This window comes from Capra hircus, chromosome 15 (assembly GCF_001704415.2).
Source record: "Capra hircus breed San Clemente chromosome 15, ASM170441v1, whole genome shotgun sequence".
Classification (NCBI taxonomy): Eukaryota; Metazoa; Chordata; class Mammalia; order Artiodactyla; family Bovidae; genus Capra; species Capra hircus.
In genome coordinates, this window is record NC_030822.1 from 17,913,117 (window position 1) to 17,939,765 (window position 26,649).

Consider the following 26,649-nt stretch of genomic DNA (forward strand, 5'->3'; position numbering starts at 1 on the left):
TTCTTATATTCACTAGTTGGTTGTATTATTTAGATTCCACAAGTGATATCATACAGTATTTGTCGTTGTATGACTTATTTCACTAAGCATAATGATCTCCAGGGCCATCCATGTTGCTGCTAATGGCAAATTTTCATTCTTTTTATGGCTGAGTAATATTCCATTATATACATATGTACCACATCTTTATCCAATCTTTTGTCAATGGATGCTTAGGTTGCTTCCATATGTTGGCAAACAATGCTGCTTTGAACACTGAGGCACATGCGTCTTTTCAAGCCAGCATTTTTGTTTTTTCAGATATATATGTAGCAGTGGAATTGCTGGGTCACATGATGGTGTTCTTATTTTTTGTTTTTTTGAGAAGCCTCCATACTGTTTTCCATAATGGCTGCACCAAATCACTTTTTTTTTTTTTTTCATATAACCAGAATGGTTTTACATTTTGAAATTGGGACCCCTGTCTAAGACAGGTGAAGAGGGAAGTACCATGTTGATGCACTGGATCAAAGCTCACAGTCCAGCTGAAAGAGCCTGTCCAGGAAATTGGCAATTATCTAACAGGAGGGGAGCTGGGAGCTTTCAGGCTACCAGCTTGGCAGTGAAAAAGCAGAACCAAGCAGCTCTGGGGGATGCAGGGACTGAGGTGAGGGCGAGGCAGGCAGTGGTGGACTGTACACTCACCACCTAAGAGATGCTGTTCCCCCACCGAAGGTGGGCATCAGGCAATTCAAAGAAAAAAAAAGAATCCCTCTGCTACTCAAAAAGTTCTCCTTCTGTAAAACCATTAAACTCGCTCTGTCTCTGTATGAGTTTCCAAGGCTGCCCGAAAGAAGTCACCAAATTCGGTGACTTAAAACTACAGAAATTCATTCTCTAACAATTCTGGGGGATGAGTCCAAAATTAAGGCATCAGCAGGGCCACGCACCCTCCGTAAGTTCTAAGGAAGACCCCTTCCTTGCCCCTTCCAGCTTCCAGAGTCTCCAGGCGTTCCTTCACTTGTGGCTGTAAAAACGCAATCTCTGCCTCCATCTACATAGGAGTTGCCCATTCTCCTCTCCTTCAGTCTCTTAAAAACTGACCTTGGAGTTCAGGACCCAGTCCAGGATGATCTCACCTGGCCATGCCACGCATGCATGCTCCGTCGTGTCTGACTCTTTGTGACCCCGTGGATAGTAGCCCACCAGGCTCCTCTGTCCATGGGATTCTCCAGGCAAGAGTATTAGTGCATTGCCATTTCCTTCTCCAAGGGATCTTCCCGACCCAGGAAACCGAACCCACATAAGAGGAGTCTCTTATGTCTCCCGCATTCATTGGTAGGCAGATTCTTTACACTGCGCCACCTGGGAAGCCAGATCTCATCTGGAGATAGCTGCAAAAACCTTTTCTCCAAATAAAGTCATCTTCACAGGTTCCAGAGGTTAGGATATGGATATATGATTTTAGGGACCATCATTCAATCCACTATACCCTTTAAAATGTGAGTTTTACTTAAACATAGATTTTCATAATATAATTCATTCCAGATCAGAAAATACAAGGATTATTTTAAATAACATGTTTAAGCAAACAATAAAAAAGCAAAACAACAAAAATTAAAATGACAATGCAAAAATCACTTATCAAACAGCCAAATGATAGAATAAGTATTTCCTTTGTGGAAAAAAAAAAGACCACAGTAGAGCTTTCTACAAGTGAGTGATTAAAATTCTCAAAAACTCAAAAGTATACAGAACTTTTTGAGTTCACATCTATTAACCTTTCACATCTTTAAAAGCTCTGATGAGGATTTTAAAGCCTTCAGTGTGCCCCGTAGGATCACTTAAAATAGAATCTGGCCCTTTGCCTTTATCATGAAATAAGAAGCAAAGAAATGGCCAAGAAGCTTGCCCACTGTTTTTCTTTCAGAAAAGCAAGTGCTAAGAAATTTTGAAAACTTATTTCTGTAGCAGGGATTACAAATTAGAGTCATGCCCTTTTACCTGGGGAAGGGAAAAAATTAATGTGCTTTAAACTAAAATTCTGATATTGAACTTAAAAGCAACAAGATGATTCTTCAAAGTTTCCCTAAGTCCAGACCAACCCTCCTTTTAGAACAGTAAATAAAATATTTTAAAATACCAGTAGATTTTTAGAGAGTAGTGTGCCAGAAGGTAAGTGAAAATGTCTTTTAAGAAGGTAAGAAGGTGAGAAACAAAAAGACATGTCCACACAAAAACACACACACAAATGTTCGTAGCAGCATTATTCATAGTAGCCAAAAAAGTGTAAACCACCCAAATGTCTGTCGACTAATGAATGGATCACTAAAATACAGCTTATCCCTACAACAGGATATTATTTAGCAACAGAAGGCAATGAAGTACAGATACATGATAAAACAGGTAAGAATCTGGATAACATTATACTAAGTGAAAGAAGCCAGTCACTGAAGATCACATGTTGTTATGATTCCATTTAGATAAAATGTGCAATGTAGGCAAATCTATGGACAGATCCGAAATGGCCAAGGGTTACTGGGCAGGATTAAGTTGGGTTGGGGGGGGTGGCGGATGGAGCATGACTGCTAATGAGTACAGAGATTTTTAGGGGGGGACAGAGAAGTTCTAAAATTTATTGTGGTGTTGACTGCACAGCTCCGTGCATATGCTAAAAACCATTGAATCATACACTTTAAATGGATGGATTTTATGGTATGTGAAGTCTATCACCAAAAAACAGCTGGTTTCTTTTTTTAAAGAAAGTGTCAATGATCAATTGTGTCAAACACTGCCGAGAGGCCACGTAAGGTAAGGATGAGAATGGACTTTGGGCTTTGGGCCTGTGTGTGTGTACGTGTGTATGTGGCAAAACATACATAGAATTTACCATTTTTAAACTGCTTTTAAGTATACAGTTCAGTGGCAAATATATTCACACTGTTCTGTTACCATCACCACCATCCACCTCCAGAACTTTTTCATCTTCCAAATGAAACTCTGCTACTACTGCTAAGTTGCTTCAGTCGTGTCTGACTCTGTGCGATCCCAAGGACGGCAGCCCACCAGGCTCCCCCGTCCCTGGGATTCTCCAGGCAAGAACATTGGAGTGGATTGCCATTTCCTTCTCCAATGCATGAAAGTGAAAAGTGAAAGTGAAGTCGCTCAGTCGTGTCCGACTCTTGGTGACCTCATGGACTGCAGCCTACCAGGCTCCTCTGACCATGGGATTTTCCAGGCAAGAGTACTGGAGTGGGTTGCCATTGCTTAGTCAATTACACAATGAAACTCTATACCTATTAAATAAGAATTCCCCATTGCCCCCTCCCCCAGCCCTTAGCAACCACCATTCTACTTTCTGTCTTCGTGTATTTCACTATTCTAGGTACCTCATATAAGTGGCACACGACTGAGCGACTTCACTTTCACTTTTCACTTTCATGCATTGGAGAAGGAAATGGCAGCCCACTCCAGTGTTCTTGCCTGGAGAATCCCAGGGATGGGGGAGCCCAGTGGGCTGCCGTCTATGGGGTCGCACAGAGTCGGACATGACTGAAGCGACTTAGCAGCAGCAGCAGCAGCATATAAGTGGAATCATACCATATTTGTCCATCTGTATCAGACTTACTTCACTTAGCATGTCTTCAAGATTCAGATTCAGTCACGTTGCAACATGTGTCAGAATTTCCTTCTTTGTTAAGGCTGAATAATATTCCATCGTCTGGATATACATCTTGTTTATCCATTCACCTATTAATGAACTCTGAAGTTGTTTCACCTTTTGACCCTGATGAACAATGTTTCACATGCTACACATATCTCTTCAAGTCCCTGCTTCCACCCCTTTTGGGGATATACCCAGAAGCGGGACTCCTAGATGGGACCACTGGATTTTAGTGGCATGGAAGTCATTGGTGACCTTAACAAGGGCAGTCTGCTTGTAGGTTCAAAGAAAGGACAGAGAGAGTGAAGATAGCAAGTAAAGGCAGTTCTTAAAAGACATTTTTTCAATAAAAGGGAGCAGAATAAAGGGAATAATAACAATAAATATCATTAACACTGCTGTATGTTATATATGAAAACTGTTGAGAGTAAATCCTAAGAGCTCTCCTCATGAGAAAAAAAATTTTGTTTCTATTTCTTTAGTGTTGTATCTATATGAGATGACGAATGTTAACTAAACTTAGGTTGGTGCAAACGTAACTGCGGTTTCGGGTTTTTAAATCATTATAATCAGGCTCAAACACATCCTTATTAATCAACATAGGAACCACTACAATCAATACATTTTTGCCAGTAAGAAATATTTGCTTCTTCCTGTAGTGTAGAAATCCATGCTATAGGATTCAACAAACTCTTGGAAAGCATTTTCTGCATCCAGCTGGCTATGGAAGAATTTTCCCTGCAAAAAGTTGTCCCTGCAAAATGCAGATTTCAGTGCGTCTCATCGATTTGCTGAGCATACTCAGATGTAATGGTTTTGCTGGGATTCGGAAAGCTGGAGTGGATCAGTCCAGAAGCAGACCACCAAACAGTGACTTTTTTGGTACAAGTTTGGCTTTGGGATGTGGCTTCCCTGGTGGCTCAGAGGTTAAAGCGTCTGCCTGCAATGTGGGAGACCTGGGTTCAATCCCTGGGTGGGGAAGATCCCCTCGAGAAGGAAATGGCAACCCACTCCAGTCTTCTTGCCTGGAGAATCTCATGGATGGAGGAGCCTGAGGGGCTACAGTGCACAGGGTTGTAAAGAGTCGGACACGACTGAGCGACCTAACTTTCACTTTTCACTTGGCTTTGGGAAGTGCTTTAGAGCTGCTTCTTGGTCCAACCACTGAGCTGGTGGTTTGTCACTGGCTGTCATATAGAATCCACTTTTCGTCACACATCACAGTCCGATCCAAAAATGGCCTGTTGTTGCGAAGAATAAGAGACGACGACACTTCAAAATGACGATTTTTTTCCCAGTCAGCTCATGAGGCACCCTCTTACTATTTAGGCTTTTTTACCTTTCTAATTTGCTTCAATGCTGAATGACCATAGTGTGGCTGACGTTGAGTTCTTCAGCAACTTCTCCAGTAGTTGAAAGAGGATCAGCTTCAATGATCCTCCCAACTGGTCACTGTCAACTTCTGATGGCTGGCCGCTACAATCATCTTCAAGGCTCTCATCTCCTTTCCAAAACTTTGCAAAACCACTACTGCACCGTACGTTTGTTAGCAGTTCCTGGGTCGAGCACATTACTCATCTTACAAGCTGTCTCTGCTGCTTTACAGCCCATTTTGAACTCAAATAAGAATATGGCTCAAATTTGCTTTTTGCCTAACATTATTTCCATAGTCTAATGTAAATATAAAATAAACAGCTTGAGAAATCTGTATGCAGGTCAGGAAGCAGCAGTTAGAACTGGACATGGAACAACAGACTGGTTCCAAATAGGAAAAGGAGTATGTCAAGGCTGTATATTGTCACCCTGCTTATTTAACTTAGATGCAGAGGACATCATGAGAAACGCTGGGCTGGAAGAAACACAAGCTGGAATCAAGATTGCCATGAGAAATATCAATAACTTCAGATATGCAGATGACACCACCCTGATGGCAGAAAGTGAAGAGGAACTAAAAAGCCTCTTGATGAAAGTGAAAGTGGACAGTGAAAAAGCTGGCCTAAAGCTCAACATTCAGAAAACAAAGATCATGGCATCCAGTCCCATCACTTCATGGGAAATAGATGGGGAAACAGTGGAAACAGTGTCAGATTTTATTTTGGGGGGCTCCAAAATCACTGCAGATGGTGATTGCAGCCATGAAATTAAAAGACACTTACTCCTTGGAAGGAAAGTTATGACCAACCTAGATAGCATATTGAAAAGCAGAGACATTACTTTGCCGACTAAGGTCCGTCTCGTCAAGGCTATGGTTTTTCCTATGGTCATGTACGGATGTGAGAATTGGACTGCGAAGAAGGCTGAGCACCGAAGAATTGATGCTTTTGAACTGTGGTGTTGGAGAAGACTCTTGAGAGTCCCTTGGACTGCAAGGAGATCCAACCAGTCCATTCTGAAGGAGATCAGCCCTGGGATTTCTTTGGAAGGAATGATGCTAAAGCTGAAACTCCAGTACTTTGGCCACCTCATGAGAAGAGTTGACTCACTGGAAAAGACTCTGATGCTGGGAGGGACTGGGGGCAGGAGGAGAAAGGGACGACAGAGAATGAGATGGCTGGATGGCATCACTAACTCGACGGACGTGAGTCTGAGTGAACTCCGGGAGTTGGTGATGGACAGGGAGGCCAGGCGTGCTGCGATTCATGGGGTCGCAAAGAGTCAGACACGACTGAGCGACTGAACTGAACTGAATAAATCCTTATCAAAAAACATAAATGAGAAATGTACATTAAAATGATGTATAACATAATCACATTAAGAATGTATCCCAAAATCAAACAGCAAATTTCAACAATGCAAAAACCACAGTTACGTTTGCACTAATGTAATATTATTATTTTGACCTCACCACACAGTGTATGGAATCTTAGTTCCCCAACCAAGGATCAAACCTGGGCCCATGACTAGAGCACCAAGTCCTAACCACTGGACTGCCCAATTAAACTTATTGTGGTAACCACTTCATGATTTATGTGAGTTGAATCATTATACTGTACACGTAAAATTTATACAGTGCTATATGCCAATTATATATCAATCAATAAAACTGCAAAGAAAAAAGGGAAAAATAAAATTCAAAGAAGTTAAAACTCATAATCAGATAAAAAGAAGCAAGCTAATGAACAAGAGATCTAAGTAACTTTCAAAACTGGGAAATTCGCTGTTTTCCCAATGGAATAAAATTCTGGTCCCCTGTACCTCAGAAGCTGTGTATAAAGGCTATTGGTTTAAACAAATAATATACTATCCTTGTAAAACCAGTATTTTCAATTTTAAGGGAAAGTATCTGATAACAGGGGGCTTTCCTGGTGGCTCAGCAGTAAAGAATCTGCCTGCCAATGCAGGAGACACAGGTTCAATTCCTGGGTCAGGAAGATCCCCTGGAGAAGGAAATGGCAACCCATTCCAGTATTCTTGCCTGGGAAATCCCATGGACAGAGGCGCCTGACTGGCTACAGTCCATGGGATTGCAAAAGAGTTGGACATGACTAAGCAACTAAACAATGACAATCTAATAACATGATATTCAGATTAAGAATCTTGAGACATTTCAAGTTATATATGGAGACTAAAGAAATCAAACACCAGTCTTCTATTTTTATTTACACATTATTTTATTGGAAAAAGGAAAGCAATTACAAATCAGTCTACTGCAAAATCAGTGCTGTATTAGGATAAATGTAATTCCAAGTTTTTAAAAATCTGATTAATTCAAAGCAGGAATAAACATCAAGCCATGATGGTGCTGAAGTTATTTTCAAAAGATAGCAATGTGTTCTTCCTCATGGGAACTTGGAAAAACTTAAATTTCTCAGTAAATTATCTTTATCTTTTCTTCTTATATAATTACAGTGATAGTTTTATAAAATAGGCCATGAGATGATATGTAAACATTAATGTCACCAAGACTTTTTCTTGTCAAATAAAATCGTATTTCTGCTAGAAACTTTCATTCTAGTCATTTTAAGTGAATAATCAGCTGTCAAAAGCAAATACATGTTTCTTTTAAATGATTGTTAAGCCCTAACCTTCATTCACCCACAGGAAAGTGGGATTAAAAGCCATTATTACATCATTTGCGATAGAAATCTGGATTATCATTTTGCAGACACAAACTTGCATTTGCACGTCTAGTGCAGGAGAATCTTCCATCCAGTGATCAGTGGGCACAGGTGTGAACACAGGCTTTGCTTCATAGGCGGACGGCAAGGTGGTGCAGGACCAGGGCCCCCGACCCTCAGAGATTAGCTTTCTCCCTTGCAGACAAGTGAGACCCATGCTGCACATAGGTGTGAACTGCGTTCTGGTTCAAAAGGGCAAGACCAGCAAGTTAGTTAGCTCACTCGGGCAGAGACTCAGCACTCTTCTGCTTTCATCTGTGCTCAAATGAAAGTAACAATGCAGAGTTTGTCCACCTTAGATTGTCTTATAAGCACATGCGCTAAGTTGCTTCAGTTGTGTCCAACTCTTTGAGACCCTATGGACTATAGCCCCTGCGGAGGAGGAGGTGACAACCCACTCCAGTATCCTTGCCTGGAGAATCCCATGGACAGAGGAGCCTGGTGGGGTTGCAAAGAATCGGACATCACACACACACACACACACACACACACACACACACACACGACGTCACATACACACCCACGACATCACACACATCACATACACACACGTCTCACACACACACACGTCACATACACACACACGACGTCTCACACACACACACACACGACGTGTCACACACACACACAGATGACATCACATACACACACGGCATGTCACACACACACAACAGTCTTATATGGCGCAGGCACACACACACACACACGACATCACATACACACACACACGACATCCCACATACACACACGTCACACACACACGACATCTCACACACACATGACGTCTCACACACACACGTCACACACACATACATACACATGACATCACATACACACACGGCGTGTCACACACACACACAACAGTCTTATATGGCGCAGGCACACACACACACACAAACACACACACACCCACACCCACACCCACACCCACCGACCCACACAGAGTCTTATATGGCCCAGGGCTTAAATGAAGAGGTTGCGCTTTCCAGGTGAGTTCTTTATATCTCAACTGAGATTGTGAACAGCTGCTTAAGAAACTGAATAGTTGTCCCTGAGCAGAATCACTGCAAGAGAAAACCCACTGTGCCTATCCATGACACTCATCCTCTGCCACAGCTGGGCTGCTCTGGGCTCACCTTAGGTTTCTCCTCATTGTATTTGTCCAAAAGAGCCTGGATGCGGGAGCCATATTCAGGATGGACATCACTGAAGTTCTTAACCTGAAAGCAAACGAACACCATGAGAGCATCACCCTAGCCCCCTCCCACACCAGTCCCTCATGTCTGCTCCACGGGATTTACTCCAGAGGGGAGGAGGGACACGTCCACAGGGGGCAGAGCCACACAGCATTTAACAACAGGGAGCAGGACTCAGGGCCTGATGTATACTGGCTGAGTAACCCTGGATAAGTCATTCGCCTGAGCTTCAGTACCCACTCCTCATGGAACAGGTGAGACAATCAAATCTCCCTCGTAGAGTTCAATATCCACTCCCATAAAAACAAATGCGTTGATTAAATCAACCCTGCAGAGTATTGTGAGAAAAGGCATTAGGAGGTGGGCTCCACTTAGAGCAGGTAAAGAGCTGACCTCGGAGGAATGCAGCAAGTTACGGTGATTTGTATTAAGAAACGGGCCCCGACACTGCCTGAATTTACAGTTAGCCGTATACACCATGGGTAAAATAGATAGCTGGTGGGAAGCTACTGTCCAGCACGGGGAGCTCAGCTCAGTGGTGACCTAGACGGGTAGGATGGGGCGGGGGTTGGGTTCAGGAGCCCAAGAAGGAGGGGATATATGTATACATATCCTTGACGCGCTTTGCTGTACAGCAGAAAGTAACACAACGTTGTAGAGCAATTATACGCCAATTAAAAAATAAAGTGAGGTGTACAAACACTGGCCTGTGCTGGCCAACTCTGCATACGTCGAGAAGGAATTCCGTACCAGGGGCTGATCCCCAGCAGACAGCAAGAGGTAGGATATCAAGAACCCACAGAGGCCAGGCAGCTTTAGTGTACATAAGAGAAGGCCAAGAGTTTGAGCCCAATTCTCTGCTTATAAACAGTCTTACTCATTCTTCTAAGGAAGATGAGAAAAAACCCACCCCACCTCTCTCATAGAGCAACAGTCAGGTTCTCTGCCTGAGTGAAACAGCAAGAAGTACTAGCATCCAGGGAATCAAAGGGTTATCTTTCATATACACACTCATCAAACACAGTTTATAGAGCTCGGCCTGCAGAGAAAGCGCCCAGCCTGCAAGGTACTTATCTCCAGACCTTAGAACATACTCCAGACAGCTGCCCTTATGAACAGAGAGGCTGCAGCCAAAAGATAAGAGAAGGGCAGCGGTTCCTAAACTTATGAGAGGCTGACCCTGGGGCAGCCAGGAAACCAACAGTGAGCAAACATCGAGCGACCATCAGAAATGCCCTGGGACACCTTTGCTCGAAAGGTCAGCCTGAGCTTTGGAAGCAGCTCAGTTTTTACCCCAGAAAACAGCATGTTTCTTGTTGCTTCTGAAGGCACGTTGGGTATCATAACATCGAGCAGTCAGGCAGACTTCAAACCACAAAGACGTAATCTATATTTCTTATCATCTAAAGTCTAAGCAAAATTGTGGCAGGACCCACATTTTAATACTGGATATTACTCTCTTAACATGGAACTTGTCTACAGTCAGATTGAATAGCATTAGGAGACGATTTGCCCTAAACTAAATTATTACACACTGGACAAAGAGTAAAGGATTGATGGATACAGTGCATCTACTGGAGGTAAGCCATAGAAAGAAAGGAATCAGAGGTTGATTGGGGATTCATACTAATTTTTTTTTAAGTTTGCTTAACTCAAGTGAAATAGAAATGACACTTCTTCTGGTTTTTCTCCCACAGCTGCACTCTCCCATCCTGCCAGCAGATGTCACTGTTCGGCTTACAAACTATCACTCACCGCTTTCTTCTGGATAAAAAGCTGTGCGTCTTTCAGATGGCCCGCAATGTTCTCACACAGGCGTTTCCTCTGCTCCTCATTCAGTACTTTCAAATAGAAATCCCGCACCTGCTCATTGAAAACAGAGGGTGGGGAATCAGATAACTATTTTATCACGAACAAAACTGATCCAAACCCCACTTTTGAAATGAAGACGCAAGATTTCTCATTGCTGTAAGAATGAAAAAAGGCTTTGCAATTTAAGAATAATTTAAAACTATAGATGAAACTGTCACATGCTGAGTTCTTCACTTTTTAAGTCAAACAGGAAGATAACAGGGGACTTCACTGGCCGTCCAGTGATTAAGACTCCACGCTTCCAATGTGGGAGGCATGGGTTCAATCCCTGGTCGGGGAACTGAGAGCCCACATACTGCAGGGGCACAGGCAAAAAAAAAAAGGAAGATAATAGCTCATGACTTCTTTTTAATAACGCGTTTTGTGGTCATTGCTTATAAATCTCTTATAAATAAAAGGCAGTGTGGCCTACAATTAAAAATGCCACCACACCTTATTACTGACAAGTGCAGAACGTGCTGTCATCAAATGCAAGCTTAGCACAAGACAACCTTTGTTCAGTTCACCCAGAACCAGAGAGGACACACCCTAGCTCATTAATTAGGTTCTTAGCTACTCGGAAGCCAAAATTTCTTAGAGAAGACAGATGTTAATAGTGGTGTTTTGCTTACAGTATACTGAGTTTACTTCTAAAATGAATATCAAAAGTTTAAAATTAAAAGTAAGTACATAGTAAGCAAAGTAATACATATATGAGTTCTAACAGCCTCTGCTTATTTCTGAAATCAGCCACTTCTCAGTTATCGCTCTGACTATTCAACATTTCATCCATTCATTGACCAAATATTTATTACTCACGTACCTATAATGCACCCAGACACTATTCTATGTACTGTTCTGCTGCTGCTGCTGCTAAGTCGCTTCGGTCGTGTCCGACTCTGTGCGACCCCATAGACGGCAGCCCACCAGGCACCCCCGTCCCTGGAATTCTCCAGGCAAGAACACTGGAATGGGTTGCCATTTCCTTCTCCAGTGCATGAAAGTGAAAAGTGAAAGTGAAGTCGCTTAGTTGTAAAACATCACATTACCCAAGGTAGCAAATTTATAAAATATCAAAACTTTATAGTTTTTATAAGTTACCAAATATCAGACTATAATACTACTTTTAAAATTTGAGCAAACTTTAAATCTGATATTAAAGTTTAAAAATCTTTAGACTTTTAGGTGTTAACATAATCCAATCAAAGTACTGCATGTGGGAAGATCTAAATAGTTCTTTAAAGAAGATGTACAGATGGCCAACAAACATGAAAAAAATGCTGAACACTGCTAATTATTAGAGAAATACAAATCAAAACTACAGTGAGGTATCACCCCACTCCAGTCTGAATGGTCATATCATACACTTTAGTGGCTCAGACAGTAAAGAATCTGCCTGCAACATAGGAGAGCCGGGTTTGATCCCTGGGCCAAGAAGATCCTCTGGAGTACCAAATGGCAACCCACTCCAGTATTCCTGCCTCGAGAATCCCATGGGCAAAGGAGCCTGGCGGGCTGCAGCCCATGGGGTGGCAGAGTTGGAAACAACTGAGCAATTAAGCACAGCACAGCACATGCCTGGCTAACAACCACCAATCATACACAGCTCGGCTGCTCACTACAGGAGGGCATGGACTCCACACACGAGACAGCTGTTCCATTTCATAACCAGATAAGGATGCTGAGCTAATCTACCCACTCCAACACGTTAACCACAGACCTTTAAGAGCAGGACCAAATTCCTATTAATGAAAAAGTGACATTTTTAATAGCCTGTATACAAAGCGAGAGAATAACTTTTTTTTCTTTTTAAGTGTACTATGTCTGCAGTTAGGGTACCAAACGTCAAGTGTGAAGTTCACTGTGATTCTTCAGGGGACATTGATGTGTCACAACCACCCAGATCAAGAGAGAGATGTCACTCACATCTCAGAAATGCCCCTACATACCCCTCCTCCCAGTCCCCTTTCTCCAACTGACCCCCCCAATTGTTTTTACTTCTATTATTATAAATGTCTTTCTTTACTTCTCTTGGAAATGTACACAAATGCAATCATGTGGTCTATATTCCCGTTCTATTGTTCATGTTTGTAAGATTCACCTGTGTGCCTGCTTATTGGAATACTTCATTAGTTTTCATTGCTGTACACTGTGGGAATATCGGAGAAGGCAGTGGCACCCCACTCTAGTACTCTTGCCTGGAAAATCCCATGGATGGAGGAGCCTGGTAGGCTGCGATTTAGCAGCAGTGGGAATATACCACGGTTTATTTATCCAAGCTTTCATTGATGAACACTTGGATGATATGAAGAAACTGTCGTACCCGTCTTCTGCTGCTCACATGTACACATTTCTATTTGGAATCTATGCTTAAGAGTGCACTTACTAGGTCAAAAGGCACGTACATGTTTAGCTTCAGTGGATACTGACAACTAGGTCTCCAGAACACCTGAACCAATTTACACTTATGTGAGAGCTGTTTCTCATTTTACAAATACCTGGTACACATTCCTTTTAAGTCTCGTCATTCTTGAGCATTTGTAGCAGCGCCTCTTTTTAGTTTTATTTTGTGTATTCCTGATGACTAATGAAATAAATGACCTTTCCGTCTGTTTTCCAGTCATTTGGATCCTTCTTTTATGAAGTGCCTCTTCAAGTCTTTTGCCCATTTTTTTCATATTCATTTGTCTTTTTCTTATTGCTGTGTGGGAGTCCTTTGTATGCACTGTACGTGTGTTGCTTGTTATTTAGAGGAAAGCAAACCGGCTTGCGTGCTCAGTCTCTAAATGGTTTCTCATAATGAAGGGGAGTTCTTTTTTTCTCTCTTCATGAGTGAGTCTTGATAACGTCTACTGCTCTGTCTGCCAGTTCAGTAATCCTTTCTTCAGTTATGTTTAATCACCGTTTTAAACTCATTTACTAAACGCTTACTTTAGTTGTTCGTTTTCCAGCTCAGTATGTCCATTCAACTTTTTAAATTTTATTTTATTTTATTGGCCGCACTGCACAGCTTGAGGGATCTTAGTTCCCCGACCAGGGATCGAACCTACACCCTCTGCAGCAGAAATGCAGTCTTAACTACTAGACTGCGAGGGATGTTCTCTCAATTCTTTTTTTATAGATTAAAGTTCTCAATAATGCTCCATGTTGTAATCTCTTTTCCATTTTCCTAAAAATATTATTTGCAGTCCGCACAGAGTCGGACACGACTGAAGCGACTTAGCAGCAGTAAAACCTGTATCTGACAATTTCACTGTCTGGATCTCCAGTAGGTTTGCTTCTATTGCCAATTTTGTTTTGTTTTTTTCCTCCCTCTTGATTTTTCAGATATAAGGTCTTAAGTGTTGGGTATGCCTGATAATTTAGTACTGAATGCTGGATATTTGCATATTAAAAAGAAAGATAATCTGAGACTCTATTTTCAACTCCAACTAATATGGGAACTGAGTTATGAATAAATATGTTGTCCCTGAATTCAATTTGAGAAATATTAGACACTTTAAACTTTAAACGGAGAAGGCAATGGCACCCCACTCCAGTACTCTTGCCTGGAGAATCCCATGGACGGAGGAGCCTGGTGGGCTGGCAATCCACGGGGTCACTAAGAGTTGGATATGACTAAGCGACTTCACTTTCACTTTTCACTTTCATGCATTGGAGAAGGAAATGGCAACCTACTCCAGTGTTCTTGCCTGGAGAATCCCAGGGACGGGGGAGCCTGGTGGGCTGCCGTCTCTGGGGTCGCACAGAGTCAGACACGACTGAAGTGACTTAGCAGTAGCAGTAGCAGACACTTAAAAGGGGAATATATGCAGACATTGAGAAGAATGACCAAGCGACTCTCACAGAAGACAAAGGAGCCATTACCTGAGTGACATTGTCATCGTTGGCACTGTTGAAGCGCTGTACATCCCCAGAAAAGCGGGTCCTATGTTCCAGGGCAGAAGGCTGATGCTCGGGAGCACTAAAGCTATTGGGGTAGTAATTTGGAGCCCCACCTTTAAAGGAAAACCACATACATTCAGTTGGGGAGATGAAAAATGAAATAAGTCTACAAAATAAAAAAAATTCAAGTGACAATTATATATGTATGTGTGTGTGTGTGCACACGCATGTGTGTACATGCCATGCACATATTATTTTTAACTCCCCACATTTAGCTATAAACACACCCAGATTCTTAGAGAATACTGTCATCTGCTCACATGTCCGTCTCCCTCTACATCTTACAGAAGAGATCTCAAGTTCCCTTTGAACACTCAGATGGTCCCATCTCTACAGTCTTCTGATGCTTACCAGGACAAATATATTTATATAAGTTTGGTTTGGCCCCCACAGAAGATGACACCCAAAGACACATTTCAAATTGGAGGGTTTCAAGTGTGCCGGGGCGCAGTTCAGACATGCAATCATGGGATTCCTGGGAGCTCAGAGTTCCAGCTCTGCTCTTTCAGTCACCAGGCACGCGGACTGAGCCCCAAGACACTCTCTGACTGCTGCAGGGTGATGCGGTGGTCAGTGCTGGATCCGGAATCTGGAAGTTCTGACTTTTCCATTCCAGCACATACGAGATTCCCATCATGGGACTCTACTTCACTACCTCTTAAAGGTGTTTAAGATGCTTGGGGTTTCTTTCCTTTATTGACTACGACTTTATTTAATTCTATTGGGCTGGCCAAAAGAGTTCGTTTGGGTTCTCCATAACATCTTACGAACTTTTTGGCCAACCAACCCAACAGCTGCAATTTTGCTTCTTTCTACAGATGCATTTTTAAAATATTTTTTTAACTTTGATATTTCTAATATGTCACCACTGATTTCTCTGGACTTAGGAAAAATAATGACAAATGCAATCAAAACTTGTATTAAGACTTCCAGAATAAATTTTGAGGCTCTTTTTTTCCCTTTTGGCATGTTTATTTTCCCAATCATACTCTGCTTCAGCTGATGTAAACAGAAGCTTGTGTTATCTGAGTACACGCTGCCTAAACAGAAAGGATGGCTTGAAAAAACATAGCAAGTGGTTTGAACAAACCAGTCTGGGTTTAGAATTTTACCCAGGTCCCTCCTAGAATAGACAATCCTGGGTGGCTACATCACACTGACAAAGGAATCAAAAGCTCTAGGAAGACAAGGGCACCATGCTCCCATGGAGTCCAGTTACCAGCCCAAGAAATTCATTCCAGGTCAGCCACGTCCATGTGGAAAGCAAAGTTCTCCAATAACGAGCCATCACAGTGATTTTCTGTACTAAGAATTAGCTCTTTGAAATGTGCCAGTTTGAGTAACTTTAATATTTTATTTCCAAATAAGCTCTGACCTTTACTCAAAGTCGGAGTTGTCCTCAAGTCACTGACTACTGGGAAAGATTAAGTTTTTTCATCGAACTGCAAGGGAACAGGTCAAACTTTCTACTTTTAAAATTAGGCAAAAGGGGTGTCAAGTAGTTTTTTCACATGTATGCCAATATAATAGTAAACAAGAATGGTAAACACAAAGCAATTACTTATTAATGACATCCCAAAATATACATGAGTCACTTTAATACAGCTGGGCTTCCCTGACAGCTCAGTCGGTAAAGAATCTGCCTGCAATGCAGGAGACTCCAGTTCAAGTCCTGGGTCGGGAAGATCTACTGGAAAAGGGATAGGCAACCCATTCTGGTATTCTTGGGCTTCCCTTGTGATTCAGCTGGTAAAGAATCCACCTGCAATGCGGAAGACCTGAGTTCGATCCCTGGGTTGGGAAGATTCCCCTGGAGAAGGGAAAAGCTACCCACTCCAGTATTCTGGCCTGGAAAATTCCACGGACTGCATAGTCCATGGGGATGCAAAGAATCGGACATGACTGTGCAAATTTCACTTAATACAGCCAGTCTCAACAACAAAAGAATCAAGGAATATTAATGAAAAACAATAACTTAAGGATAAAAACACAGAAGACAGATAGAGGAGTACCAATTACTTTGGGCAATTCTACACCAACACATCAAGCCTCAGAGAGCAGAAATACTGCAACCACCCAACATACTCAGTTAGTGAGCATATTAACTTGTTGAATACGTGGAAGAGGCTTAATGATAATAATCGTAACGAGATGCAAGGCACAAAATGATATATGTATAAGCTAATCTTAAATGTGTAACAAATATTCACAGAAGAGACTGGCAAGAAATACAGCAAAATCAATGTCAGTAATAAAATTAATTAATTTTTTTAAAAAAAAACAAAAACCTGCTCCCTACGTTGGATGATATTCTGCAGCAGCCAGGGTGAAAGATCTTTCTCCCTGCCTTTCACTGTGAGATGGACAGAAAGTAAAATATGAGGTGGGAACTCTCAATAAAACATATAAAATGAATTAAAGTAAGAAGCGTCTTCAGGCAGCTGAGACCTTCATTGCTGGGCAAGAAATACATGGTGGGTACAAGCAGCCATATGGGGCTTCCACAGAGTTGGAGGTCGCTAGGGCAGCCTGAAAACCCCTGGGCTGATGGGGCACCCCAACCCCTGCCCAGCAGTGCCCCCCAGCACCCTCAGAGCGAGCCACCTTCTGAGGCTCACCCTGGTTGTCCATCATGCACATGGGGCCGTCGCGCTGATAGTTGGCCACTCGCGCACGGTAGGGGCAGTTCACAGGTATCTGGAGATAGTTGGGTCCCAGGCGGTGGCGGTGAGTGTCAGGATAGGCGAAAAGGCGGCCCTGCAGTCATAAAGGGAACAGACGTTGACAACGTGCAGTAAGAGACAGAAGAGAAACAGCCCGTGAACTTCACTGGCAAGCCTCGAACACACAGCACCACAGAGCCCCGACTGTCTGCCCAGTAAAGACCAGTTTCTTCTCTCTCACCAAATGAGTGCTCCCTAGCTGAACGGTCCTTAATCCTCCACATCGTGCAGCCAAAGAGCCACAAATCTTCACTTCTCTTCTAGACCATAACTCCTTTTTCCCTCAAATGACAAGTTAGTGCCCAGGCTTGAATTATTTCTTATTCCTGGGACTTCCCTGGCAACCCAGGGGTTAAGACTCCAATGCAAGGGAGACAGGTGTGACCCCTGGTTGGGGAACTAGGATCCCACATGGTAAGTGGTGCAGCCAAAATATAAAAAAATAAATAAGAAATAAAAATGATTTCTTGTTTCCAAGGACACATTACACTGCAAAACAAGCTTGCTAAAACCCAACTAACTGGAGTCATGAACTAATTCCATTCCTCCCCACTCTCTCACTCCAGCGGAGGGGTCAACCATTTGCTCTTAATAAAAAGACGCAGATTTCTACAAAACCAACTGTACAGGAAATTATTTAAAAAAAAAAAACAAAACACCTTTTGTGTTGCAGCCTGGTTTATGTCAGATACATTTTGAGCTCTGAGACTTTCTAGATATTAACAAAGTACTACACAAAGAAAGCCATGGTATTGGATGATGGCCCTACGATGACACAAGGCCCTGAATCAAGATTAAACTAAATCACATATTTACCAAGGCAGGAGATTATGCAATTTCTTTCAATTAGTGCTGAAACAAAAACCTTGATGATTAACTCCATATAAATCTTAGTATCCAATTATTTAAATATTCTCATTATTCAAAGCTCTACTCACAAGCAGTTTTCTTTAATTGACTTTATTATTGGCCTTGAATCTGAAAGAATATTCATGCATGCGTGCGTGCTAAGTCACTTCAGTCATGTCTGACTCTTTGCGACCCCATGGACTGTCACCTACCAGGCTCCTCTGTCCATGGAATTCTCCAGGCAAGAAAACTGGAGTGGGTACCCATTCCTTTCTCCAGGGGATCTTCCTAACCCAGGCCTCGAACCTAGGTTCTCCCACATTACAAGCAGATTCTTTACCAACTGAGCCACCAGGGAAGCCTGAAAGAATATTCTTATATCACTAATTCTATGGGCCACCCAAAACACAAATCAAGTTGAATAGGGCAACTGATGTGATTATTTTGTACCAAATCACTCAGGCCAAATGCTTAGTCCAGTCTTGCTGTTCTGTCCATAATCTGCTCTTGGATGAGTGACTCTACCTCCCATAATCATGAGTCTAAAGTAATATTCAGGGACTTCCCCAGCTGTCTAGTGGTTAAGACTTCACCTTCCAATGCAGAGGGTGCAGGTTTGAACCCTGGTCAGGGAGCTAGTAAGATCTGATCTGCCTCTTGACCAAAAAAACCAAAACATAACACAGAAGCAACACTGTAACAAATTCAATAAAGACTTTAAAAATGGTCCACATCAGAAAAGAAATCTTCAAAAATATTAAAAATAAAGTAATATTCAGATGACCAGCCACACAACCATGAACAAAAGCACCTAGGGTTTGGATGCTGGTTGCCTCCTTCTGCCCAAAATGGACTAAGCTGTGCTCTAACTATACCAACAGGACAGAAGCTAGAGCTGAGCCATCAGCAGCTCCTGGATGTGGCCTCATCATATTGTTCTGGTTTGGGGTCACCTTGTGTTTATAAGGCATCCCCACCTACAGGTAGAGACCTTCCAAGTTAAGCCAAGAAATGCATACAGCAAGGCCACACCCTGACCCCAACTTGAATGAAGGCCTTACCCAGGGCCCTGTGCCCAAGCTCCTTGCTGGCTGGAGTGAAAAAACAGAGCAAAGCTCTCCCACTCCAGGAGTCGACTTCTCCACTCCTGATAAACTGTGACGCGTGGGAGGGGAAAAGGGCTCCCCCTGCATCACCAGGCACCCAGGGAACAGTCTCTGGGACTCACACTATACTACGGAGGGCTTTCCACCATGGTCCGGTTTACACTTGGTATCCCAAGGTTTTAAAATTTAAGAATGCGTTGCCTTTCAACATTATTGTTGAAAACACCGTCCATTACTGTACAACTACTACCACCTGGTCACGCGTTAGTTCCTATCAGAGTAATTTCCAAGCCCTCCTCACTGGCTCTCCTTTTCCAAGCCATCCTTCCAACAACGTCACCCTAAATATCCTGCCAAAAGACTCTTCCTGAGGCCCCATGCAGATTCTATTACTTACCTACTCAAAAAACCTTGGACAATTCCTCAATGCTCATCAAAAGGCGAACCAAGTACAATGGTTCGTCCCTGCTGTATGGCCTCCTGTTATAGCAGCCATGGCAGTCTATGAGTAGACAGGTATTCAACCCACAGCAGTCAAATTAAATTAAAAATGAATATCAGTTTATTTTCTATAAAAGGTTCAAATGTTCCCAATGTCAAAGCAAAAAAAAAATTATTATTTTAAAAAAACAAGGATACTTAGTTCACCTCTGTGGACAGTGACACCTGAACTGGAATCGGACGCTTACATAAGAAATAGCCGTCAGTCACTGTGATCTGATCTAGGGTAAAAACTTTAACCTTTGTAGCATGATCATAGTCTAAGAACACAAAACATTGATTTACTCTATAATTATTAAGCCAGTTATTTCCCCATTAATTTCTGATCCAGATAAGAATTTTTCACTCTTTGTACTCTTGAAAAAACATACTGGATAGAGGTGAAAAAATACTGATGCCTAGGAAAAATAAAAATGCCTAGGAACATTACCAGGGAAGGCAATGACAACCCACTCGAGTACTCTCTCCTGGAACATCTCATGGACGGAGGAGCCTGGTAGGCTGTAGTCCATGGGGTCGCGAAGAGTCGGACACGACAGAGCAACTTCACTTTCACTTTTCCTTTCATGCATTGGAGAAGGAAATGGCAACCCACTCCAGTGTTCTTGCCTGGAGAATCCCAGGGACTGGGGAGCCTGGTGGGCTGCCGTCTATGGGGTCACATAGAGTAGGACACGACTGAAGCGACTTAGCACCAGCAGCAGCAGGAACATTACCAAAACAAACAGTAAAACCCACTGCCTTTAATCAACGGAAACATAAACTGAGGTTGTAAAAATCATCTCTGGATCTCTTTTTACACGTGCCATCATTTTCTCTTTACATGAAAGAGAAAATGAATACAGTTATGCTGATCAAATGTTATAATCAATTAATGGTATTCCCCATCCTTGATTAGAGACTGAAAAAGAATATCCCACAAATACCTAAAGTGTTTCTGCTATAACTTCTTTTAACTTAAGAGCCTAAATATCCAAGTTACCATATTGAGGGACTCACTATGAAATTTGTTTTATCCTGTAACGCTCATTAAAGGATGTTTCATTCAGTCCCACAGGAACTAAAGACCCAGACCAAGGTTTAAGTGGTGTCCTAGTTAATTCTTCATATAACGATCAAGCCAAATTACACTCTGTGTGTGTGTGTACACACGTACACGTGCAAGGGCACATAGGCTTGTTCACACACTCCTGCCTCACAACCTCTCGATCAACTAGGTTTACCTGAAGCATTTTGTCAGGGCTGGGCTCGATGCCGGGTGGCATGTTGCTTGGGTCAAAAGCCAACTGTTCAACTTCAGCAAAGTAATTAACTGGGTTCCGGTTTAAGACCAGTTTACCAACTGGGATAAGAGGGTAGTCATTGTGAGGCCAAACCTAAAAATAATGGCATATTCACAATTACCAGACAACCAACAGAAGGAAATTACACATACAAATATCAGCTTTCAAATACAATGAAGCCAATGATGGTAAGTGAAAATAACATTTTTGAATCTAATAAATGGTAAGAATTAAGGTGAGTGCATTGGTTTAATCTTTTGCAACAGTAAACAGGAGTAAATATTGACATTTTCCCTGGGCAAAAGTACAGCATCTCATCAAAATTTGTTCCCTGCTAATAACAATATATCAGGCCACCCAGATGAACTCAGTAAAGTTATCAAATAGGAACTGGAAGGGAGATGCTGGTGCGCCCTCACTCACAGGCTAGGAAACTCTTAGGTGGCTCCAACTGTTTTGTACACAACTTATAAATGCTTGACTACAATTTTTTTTTAATTAGGGGTGAAGACACTTTAAAAAGAAAACAATTTAGTTGTCAACGAACTCACCTTAGTAAGATCAAATGGATTAAATGGAAAAGTTTCTGCCTCACTAAATGTCATGACCTGGATGTATAAAGTCCAGGAGGGGTAGTTGCCTGTGGCGATGGCATTGAAAAGATCGCGGAGGCCGTAGTCAGGGTCTTCGTGGGCAAGTCTTGCTGCATCTTCAACAGAAAGGTTTTTGATGCCCTGATCAGTCTACAGGAGAAAACAAAGAAGCTCAAACTGAAACTTATTGGCAAAGTTATCAAACTTCAACCAGTAATTCACTGAGGGATTATGAGTGACACTATCCAAAGACGGGATTTTCCTCGTAACAGTAACTCCCCTCTTCAAGTCTGACACAAGTATGAATTTATCAGTAAGAAATTCTATTTGCTTATCCTGATTCTTTTCAATGTCCAGGGAATCTGTCTACACATTTTATATTTAAAATTAGTCTTTCTTTCCCTTTATGGATTCTACATTATTTGAATTTTTTAAACTGTTGACATATAGTTCACTTTCAATTTTTCACTCATCTAGAAAATGCTACATTACTGTCTTCAGAAAAGCCAAAACAATTTTTGCTATAAAGTATATATAACGTATAATTTATCATTTTAACCATTTTCAAGTGTTCAAGTCAGTGGATTTCTCTGAGTACAGATTGTAAAATGGAGTTGTTGGGTCATATGGTAATTCTATGTTTAATTTCTTGAGGAATTTCAAAACTGTTTTCCAGAGTGGCTACTATTTGAATGTTTATACCCATGCTATTTCCGATCAGAAAATAAAAATCAAAATATATTTTAAAAGTAAGCAAGTGGTTAATAAAATTAAAGGACTTTCCTCCTTTTTTAGCATGAAGTAATTTTTTAAATTCCCTGTCTTATAATATCTCAAATCAACTACTGAGATTGTGCTTAGCTAGTATCCCTCCACCCCAACTCTCTTCCTTTTTTAACTTTTTTTTTTTTTAAATCATAGAATCACAGTTTATAGAGCTGAAAAAAAATTCAGTATAGCCACTCAAGCAGTTCGCCAACTATGAGCAACCAAAAGTCCTGGGTTGGCCATAAAGTTCATTCAAGTTTTTCCATAAGATGAACCCAACTGAACTTTTTGGTCAACCCAATAGTATTAATATTCTGACTTTCAAACAAGCCATTAAAACCCAAAGACATTAAGCCACTTTCACCTGAGCTCTTATTATCATCCCATCCTGCTCTTCAATAAAGTTCCCACCGCTATCTTATTTTGAAAGAGCCCCAAGAAGTTAGACACCACATAAATATTTCCTTTGCAAGCCACCTCTAGAAGGCTGGCCGATGTCTAGCACAGAAATCCCAGCTCTCTCTAGCCAGTGGCAAGATTTTTTTCAGCCTGTTAGATCTTCAGAATTAGAATATGGAAGTCACCATCTGCAGATCAGCCAGTGAATACACTAAATTGTACAATATTATTATTGCAATACCTTTCTGATTTTAACTGAAGCCCCTGGGTTTAGAAAGGCATGACCTTAGTTCAGAATAATCTAGACTGATGAGTCTATTAGATCCCATGCTACCTCAGAGCCCTTGGCTGAACAGACCCGTAAGCATCCCAATCTTTCCAGGGCCACTGGCAGCTGCCACTATTACCCAACCTCACCATGACTAAACTGGAGTTCAGAGAACCTTTAATAACGTGCCAAGAGATAATTATCTAGAAGAGGGAAGATGGGAGTTCGGATCGTTCTAACTGCCAAGCCACGACCACACTAGTTGTCCCAGATACAATCACTTAGTCTTGCTCTAAGTGGCATTACACTTCTTTTGGCAATTACAAGCCAGTGGGTCAACTGTTTCCTGTAACTGTTCCTTGCCAACGATTATAGATCCAAATCATAAACATAAACAGGGGTAACAGTTTTCCTGTTTGATATACCCACCTAAGTTGTTCAGATAATGGTTAAAATAGGACAGAAGAAAATAGGTCCCTGGGATATCATTAAGTGGGAGCCGGTATAAGTCATGAGTCCACTTCTGTCTCTGCTTATTTTAGCAGATGTATTTGGAAACAAGTTCTTAAGCGACCAGAGGTTTTTTAAATAACCTTCTAGAGTTCCCTGGCAATATTACTTATTCTAACCAATGCCAAAGTCATACTAAAAGAACCCATGAAAACACCTCAATTAAACGATTCTCAAAATATTCCCCAAAAGTAACTGATCTGATCTGACTGTATGAAAGGAAATGAAAAAAAAAAAAAAAAACAAAAGCAAATTTTGGGCTGGAGGAGTGGCAGTGGCCAGGCGGCCCAGCATACCTCCCCAGCTCCCACTGCTGCCGTGAGGAAGGTCAGCTCAGAAGTTGGGGAGGGGTAGGGAGAATGAGGAGCCCAAGAAGAGATCTGCAAGGCTGTCAGCTAAACCTGCTCCTGCAGGCTAACCAAGGGACTAAAGATGATTTACCTGCAGAAAACAGAGACACTAAAATATGAGGAGAGCCCAGCCTCTGATGAAGCAGGAAAGAGAGAAGCCAAGTCTGATTAACATCACACACCCGGTACTTTCAACGGTCCGTCTCCCTGCTTGTACAACCCAGAGGGATGTTTTTTAATCAACCATTTGGTAAATCCAAGTTTCTTAGTAGCTTTAGAAATAGTTTAAAGAAGGAGGGAATCTTGGGACTTCCCTGGTGGTCCAGTAATTAAAAATTCACCTTGCAATGCAAGGGACATGGGTTCAACCCTTGCAGGGAACTAAGATCCCGCATGCCGTGGGGCAACTAAGTCCATCTGCCACAACTCATGGGCCCATGCACCACAACAAAGACCCAGCACGGCCAAAGAAGTAAATAAATATTTTTTTTTTAAAAAGAAGAAAAGTATCCCACCTCATCCAATTTTTAAAGTCTAAATGCTTTTTTTTTAAAAAAAGAAAAGATCATTTGCTGGTTGGTTATTTTTCGGTACAACCAGAAAATAGTGGGGTACTGAATATGGGAGGCTTTGATTGTCTTAGGTGTCAGCTTAACAACTCCATAAATGGGGACAGCTTTTCTATCTACAAGGCATGTTACATAGCACTTTGGAGTTAGTTGCACACTTAATGTCTTGAACACTTTAAATCACTTCTCCTATGTTGTTTTTGGTAGAACTGTTCCCTAAATAAACTCCTTGATGTTGGCTCTCCTTATCAGAATCTTATGCACCCTGTAACATCTTTGGTTGCAGAAGTCCAGTTTTCCTAGTAACTTTGTTAACATGCTATGAATGACTGAAAATTCAAGTATGTAGTATATATGATATTAAATTGTGAATTAGTGGGACTTATGATATAACAGCATATTAACATTTGAAAATATTGGTGCTTGTATCCCGTCAAGGAAAATTTGCCTCCAAATTTTAAGCTAGAAAATCACCGAAATGTTTAGAAAAGAATCACAACTACATGGTTTCTTTAGATTTTTGGTACATACGTTACAATTGTGTACAAATTAAAATGTCTGTATACTGATCCTCAAAACAACCAATAAAAATCTCAATTATGAAAGAAAGAAATAATTTTTGTTTCCTGAAATTTATAACTGATTTTTCAATGTGTGGTGTTCATAATAAATCCTTTAAAAAATAGATGGATGAATTTAAAAGTGAGGAGAAATATTTTTGGAAAGATAGCATCAGATGTTGAAAATGAGAATGAGATTGCTATTACAAACAAGAATGTCCCAATTCTGTCTTAAAGCCCTTCTGGACCCCAAAAGTATCTGAACTCAGAGCAGCGTACTCAGGGCTATGAAAGGCAAAGCAAAAACGTAACACGTGACTGTTCGCTAACACCTAACTCTAAACTCCAACAAAGAACTCTAGGCTAAACCAGGTAGGAATTTCCTTTTACCTAGCTGGGAGGCTTCTATTATCTCTTTATCTTTGATCTAAAACCTTAGATCTTCCTTCTCCAGGGAAAAAGATATATATTAATATGCACCTGCCAGCACCAGAAATGTTGAGAGCCAGCACAAAATGAGCACTTGCCCAAATATTTATGGCAGAGCTCCCAGAGTCCAGAAAGAAAAAGCTAGACTATCGATAGCAGCTATGTGCTATTAGCCACATGAAGAGACCAAAGAGAGGCTACTTTGTTCTAATCGGGCAGCCTGAGTGTTTACTCAGGCAGTGGCCAGTAAGATAATCACAGTCCTAATCAACCAGATAGATACTTGTCATTCTTGGGGGCGAGGTACGGGAAAGGTGGAGAAGGCCAGGCCTTGATCCTTGCCCAATCCTCAGGAGAAGTAAGGAGACGTGGGTGGTAGGAGCCTTCCACCCCCTTTGCCAAAGGTGACCTGTACCTTATAATGGAATTTGCAATAAACTGCCTCTCCATTGGCATTAACCAGCTTGAAAGTATGCGATCCATATCCGTTCATGTGCCTGTGTCCATCTGGAATCCCTCGATCACTGAACAGGAAGGAAACCTAAGGAACAGGAAAATCAAGGGTCAAATTATTCACTTTAAATCAAAACATATTTTTAAGACAGTCCTAAGTTTCCAGAAAAATCTCTCAATGACATGGAACATACTAGCCAAGTGCTCACAGGAAGGGTTGCCATTTGGAAAAAATATCAAACAGAAGAATTTTAAAGCAGAAAGATTAAACAGAAATCACTAACGTCCTGACTCAAAATTCTATACAGAAAAGCTAAAACAAATCTGAAAACTAGCCTAATTTGTTCACATTCTAATTTAACATAAAATTTGTTTGGTACTACTTTCCCTTCATTTCCCTAATAAAAAGAGCTTGACTTCCTACAAGAAACTTTAATCCTTAATACTGTTAAATATCAATTGATAAGGGTTCTAGTATCATGCAAGGTCCATGAACGGGGAAAGATGAATAAAATCGTCATTATAAAACTCTTCA

The 26,649-nt window shown here is 41.5% G+C and overlaps 1 protein-coding gene across 1 annotated transcript in view; it reads right to left on the minus strand.

The window, feature by feature from the left end:
• Positions 7,231 to 26,649, minus strand: part of CAT (catalase) — a 36,325-nt gene continuing 16,906 nt past the window's right edge. Inside the window, exons 6-13 of the mRNA XM_005690077.3 lie at positions 26,077 to 26,202; positions 21,767 to 21,958; positions 21,156 to 21,308; positions 17,372 to 17,510; positions 14,676 to 14,806; positions 10,713 to 10,820; positions 8,898 to 8,981; positions 7,231 to 7,943 (exon numbers count right to left, since the gene is read on the minus strand). Coding sequence (XP_005690134.1) covers positions 7,878 to 7,943; positions 8,898 to 8,981; positions 10,713 to 10,820; positions 14,676 to 14,806; positions 17,372 to 17,510; positions 21,156 to 21,308; positions 21,767 to 21,958; positions 26,077 to 26,202 — 999 coding nt within the window. The 3' untranslated portion in view covers positions 7,231 to 7,877. The remainder of the gene's footprint in view (positions 7,944 to 8,897; positions 8,982 to 10,712; positions 10,821 to 14,675; positions 14,807 to 17,371; positions 17,511 to 21,155; positions 21,309 to 21,766; positions 21,959 to 26,076; positions 26,203 to 26,649) is intronic.